The sequence below is a fragment of the Crocodylus porosus genome, unplaced genomic scaffold (genome assembly GCF_001723895.1).
Source record: "Crocodylus porosus isolate Cpor-Errol unplaced genomic scaffold, CroPor_comp1, whole genome shotgun sequence".
In the NCBI taxonomy this organism is placed as follows: domain Eukaryota; kingdom Metazoa; phylum Chordata; order Crocodylia; family Crocodylidae; genus Crocodylus; species Crocodylus porosus.
In genome coordinates this window covers 23,536,130-23,541,094 of record NW_017728915.1, presented here as the reverse complement: position 1 = coordinate 23,541,094, position 4,965 = coordinate 23,536,130, and the positions used below count along the sequence as shown (strand labels likewise).

The following is a 4,965-nucleotide window of genomic DNA, read 5'->3' as shown; positions in this document are numbered from 1 at the left end:
AGTTATAAAAACATACTTTATTTTGAATTATAAATAGTGACAGTAACAAGTTTTACTCCAAATATAGAAAGTGTCATCCATGCACAAGCAGAACAAAGTTGCTCCATTCAGATATGAGATTTTGTTTCACAGAGTCATACTAAAACAGATATGCAGTATGGATAAGACAAGTATTTAAAATTAGAACCCGAGATATAAATTCATCAAAGTGCATCTTCTTTTTTACTGAACACAGTGACACTTTGTAGACCCTGATCAGCATCAGTCAATACTTCTTTGTCACACACCATTAATGTAAATTTTTTTAAAGCTTTATTTTGTAATAGTTTTATTTACAAAAGTATTCTCCATTTCCTTTTCCAATCCCAATTCCAAAGTTCATTCATTCCTAGACTGAAAAACCAAGGCTCTAAAGCAAACAGGCTTCTAATTTAAAACAAGGCTCAATTTGTTCCACATAAAACCAATGTAATAGCTTAAATCATATTTTTAATTGTAAAAGGTTTTAGGTGGATGAATAAGTTGTAATTTGTATTTGAAGTCTTTCAGTTTGGTCACTGCATCATTCTCCTAATTAAATATTTTTATTTGTAAAGTTCTTCTTTACAAGAAGGCAGCCTACATTAATAAAGAGAAGCTTATGGTAGCAGCAAGAATGAAGTTCAAAACTTTCTTTTGAGGTTAATATCCATATGGAAGGGGCTAGAGCAGCAGGTCCCAACCTTGGGTCACAGAGGCAATGCCAGCAGTGCTGCACACAAATGATGAGGCATGCTGGGAGCTCCCCCACCCCTGGGCCACCACTGCACTCTGCTCCCAGCAGCACATCACAGCAAAAAGTAAGAACCACTGGACTAGAGGTTGCTACCAACATGAGCAGGAACACAGGCAAAGATTTAGATGTGGTGCTGAGATTAGGATCTGTCCCTTGTTGGCTTCAAGTATAGCCATGAGCAGTGGTATTTAACTATTATTTAGTCCAGAAAAAGCTATACAAAGGTAAAGTACTGTACTCTAATAATAAGTGTTAGGGGAAAATGTCTTTTAAATGGGTGCTTTTTTGCATCATTTAAATTTTGTCTATGCACTTGCTCATGGCCTGTATCATATTGTGCATACCATTGCATTTCATTTAATTTTAGATTAATTCTGAGGATCAGCTAGTTAGAAGGTATCAATCGCGTCAGACTTCTAGTTCATCTTTTAATTTCACATTCTCTAATGTAAGCCCATCTGACCATCCTGATATTGCTGAAAAACAGGCAAAACAGTGAAGTGGATAGCTGCAGTTTATATTGTGACAAAGGAGTTCCCATCTTTTCAAACTATACTCTACTTTCTCAAAAAAAGTTATTTGCACAAGCAACTAGACTGGCATAAAAGAGACTACCACTAGGGCTACTCATGTGAAAACGTGAATGACTGGATCCTTTATACTCAAAGCAAGAGAATATGGTGCATCACAGTTTACTGTAGATTTATGACTCATTCAGAAATGAACCTCAGGTTAATACGTGGAATTGTTTAGGGTTAAAGCATTTGTACACAAACCACTCATTTCAGGTCTTTAGATATCATGGCATAAATTGTTATGTACTCCCACTTATTTAACCTACCAGATAGTTATCCTTGGACCTTTAAAGTGTTCACCAAAATCAGTTGAGCTGAAGAAAGCTATTAGGTGTGCAATGAAAACATGAGGACTTAGATTTCATTAAGTTCTTTGTAAACTGAATGATGCAAATGTACAAATAGTGAACAATACTTTTAAATCCTTACTGACTTGTGGCAGCAATCCAAAGCCAGAGAGTTACATTTTCCTGTAGCTTTTGCTAAGTTTTCTAGAAAGGTGGGGGTAGCCTGTAATCTTGTAAAGAAAAACTAATTTTCAGCCAGCCTAATTAAAATGCACAGCAATTTCTGCAAGCCTGTATCTAGCCAGACTGAAGCAATAGCACCATAAACAGAAGCTTGTTTTGTATTTGACAATAGAGTTTGTAACTTTAGTGTACTCAAAAGTTAACCGAATACAGAAACATCCCTTTGGAGTTGGTGAAGTGTAATGCTTTAATTAAAAACAAACAAAAAACCCCAAAACAAACCAACAAACCCTGCCCCCCCCCAAAACACCAAACCAACTGTGTAGCTGCAATTTCACCCTCCCAAACCAAAAGATAGTCTGAGCTGGATCCATGTGCAAAATGCATGGTAACATTTTGAGCCAAATCCATCCACATCCTTATTATGTGACATACATGACTCGACTCATTTTCAAGTTCATCCCTAGTAATTCTCAGTTTAAAAAAAGATAAAAGTTTTATTTTTCAGACAAAATTATTTGTAGTTTTCACAATACATTTCATTCATAGGACTCACAAAAATTTAAAAGCATGGTGCCAAGCCGATTTATTAATTTACCTCACAATATTTGATGACTTGTAGACAGATTGGTCAGATCTGTGGAGAGCACTAGGCAATTTTTATCAACATTTCATCTTTAATACAAAGGAGCCATAAATAATTTTGCATTGTTAACCTTATAGCACAAGGACTTGTCTGTCAAGTGCCATGCATGTCTGTGGCACTTTGTCGTATGCCCAAAGATTTTCAACTGGGTCAGAAAGGATTTGTCTTAAAAACAGTAGGGACTTGGTTTTTTTAAAAAATACAAATACATACATAAATAAAATAAAATTAATATAAAATATAAAAAGTGATGTATGCTTTTGGTGCAAGATCACACAGGAATTGTCTTCCTAGATTTTAAGTGCGCTCTCAGAAGTGAAAGCATAAGCAGTTAAAAAGAAAAGGAAGTCAAAGTAAATTTTCACATTTTGTTTTTCCACTCTTTCCTTCCCACCTCCACCCTACAGGCGTATCTGCTCACTTTTACCAACTCTAGAGCCAACTGTGCAGTGGCCACTCTTTTCAGAGGGGCCTGAAGTCAGGCAAGAAAGAAATGGAGATCTGAGCCCAGCTGTTCCATTTTCCTTTAGTCCTGTATATACATATATAAATCTTCTTACCACAAATGAGAGCTGCACAATCCCTACCCATCAATGTGAGATTAGACCTCTATTAGTGCCACAGGATCTGAGGCAGGCAAGCTGGAATGTCAAGTTTAACTTTGTTAGTTTACTGCAATGTAATAAAAAAAAAAAAAAGTCCCCTGTTGTCTGACTTCAGGGAAATGCTGAATTTTACATTTGGTAGTTAGTGGAAAAAAAGATTTGAGAAAGTGGCAAGAAGGAGCTTTCCTGCAAGGAGAAAAAAATGCATTTGGGAGAAAAGGATGAAGTCTGTTAATATCTCTCCGTAGAAATTGCTCTCCATCCTTTTTCTGCAGTTTTGGATTCACTACAGTGGTTATTAATGTATGCTAGACCAAGAAGTGCAACTGGATTCTGTAGGAGCAGTGCCAACCTACAGACAGTATTTGGTATCAAACATTGCTTGCAGAGTCTCCTAGACTTAAACCCCTAAAGATTAAGATAAAAAATAGATAGTTTACATCTTCTTACTGGGATTTGCTCACTTCTTGTGCCAGAAAACCCTGTGCGTTTGGGGAGGGGAGCAAAATTGCTCCATCAATACTGCCCTATATATGTACATCCTAATCCCTAAATTCTGGGATGTTCCCTAGACATTGTAAACATGGGACCAGCCGCAGACATCAGAACCTATTGAAGAGCATGAAATTCAGGCTACTGGGAATCATCATCTATTAATAGCAGACAAATCCCTCTTATAGCCAGTACCGATAATACCCTTGGGGCTTCATCCAGTTAACCATGACTAGCCCAGAAAATAAGTCTTATTCTGTAGGATGCTCTACAGCGTTATTCCCCCTTTAAAGCTAAAAGTGCACAAACCCTAGGTACGCAATATCATTATGCGACCCAAAAGGTTTTTCAGGTGTGCGTGTGCATTCAAGTCACAATTTCAGTTCTCAGCTTTTCCAGGAGACTTTCCCGAAACAAATCCTGCCACACACAAAAAACCCACCAGTGAGCAGCGAGGCCATTTTAGGAGAGTTTTACTACGCACACGGCCAGAACGATAGCGATGATGAGCACTGCAGAGAAAATCACACCTGCCAAGACCTTGCTGATATCGCAGAAGGATTTGTTCTCCTCCACAGAGATCATGCCCATGGAGGAGGCGCCCATACTAACGGTGGATTTCAGTTCAGCCCCAGGGTCCTGCTTGGCTTCTACTGTCCAGTGGGGGACGTTCACCTTCATCTCCATCTCATACATCATCTCCCCCACCTGGTTGATCTCCTTTTCTAGGTCTTTCAAATCCACCACGTCGATGTTGTGGTCAGCCTCGTACTTCATGTTCTGGACGCTCATGGCCCGGGCAGCCACTCCCGACGTGCCCCCACTCATCCCCGTCTGGATCAGGTGCTTCTTGGGGACGTTGAGGGGGAACTCGTGGCCCAACTCCAGGGCCCGCCGCATGTCGACTTCCAGGATCTCCAGGCAGGTGGAGAAGATGACCCACAGCCTCTCAAACTCCGCCTTGTCCTCCTTGCTCACCGTCTTGTCTTTCAGCACGCCCGTCAGCTTGTTCCTGTTGGCTACCGCCAGCTCCTGAGCTTTCTGCCGGGTTTTCCTCAGCTCCTCCCGCAGGTTCTGCGAGTCCGCCGTGCCCCCGATGGTCAGCACCATGTGGCGGTAGCAGGCGGCTACCTTGTTAAGCGCATCCAACAGCGCCTTGCATTCCTCCTTCACCATGGCTGCAGCGCCTCAGCCGCCGCCAACCACGCACATACTGCCGCCGAGCCCCCACCGCCACCCCTTATATGGCGCGGGTCACGTGGCGCGGGCAGGAAGTGGCCCTATGAAGCCCCCCCTCCCTCAGGCCCCGCCCCTAGTGGACGCTGCCGAGACCCGGCGGCTCAGTGGTGCAGGCCGCCCCGGAGTAGGGTAGGCCGCGGTGCGGGGAGGGGGGCGCTGGGGC

At 41.8% G+C, this 4,965-nt stretch overlaps 2 protein-coding genes across 4 annotated transcripts in view; one reads left to right on the top strand and one right to left on the bottom strand.

Moving 5' to 3' along the window:
- Nucleotides 1-2,297: 2,297 nt before the first annotated feature.
- Nucleotides 2,298-4,786, bottom strand: RGS9BP (regulator of G-protein signaling 9 binding protein). Its single transcript, XM_019535830.1, has one exon. The coding sequence runs from the start codon at nucleotides 4,737-4,739 to the stop codon at nucleotides 4,026-4,028; it is 714 nt and encodes a 237-aa protein (XP_019391375.1). The 5' UTR covers nucleotides 4,740-4,786; the 3' UTR covers nucleotides 2,298-4,025.
- A 97-nt stretch (nucleotides 4,787-4,883) lies between these two features.
- The window catches only part of ANKRD27 (ankyrin repeat domain 27), a 75,917-nt gene continuing 75,835 nt past the window's right edge, over nucleotides 4,884-4,965 (top strand). For all 3 annotated transcript variants that reach the window (XM_019535827.1, XM_019535824.1, XM_019535828.1), the window contains exon 1: nucleotides 4,884-4,931. The gene's annotated coding sequence lies outside the window, so the exon portion shown is untranslated. The remainder of the gene's footprint in view (nucleotides 4,932-4,965) is intronic.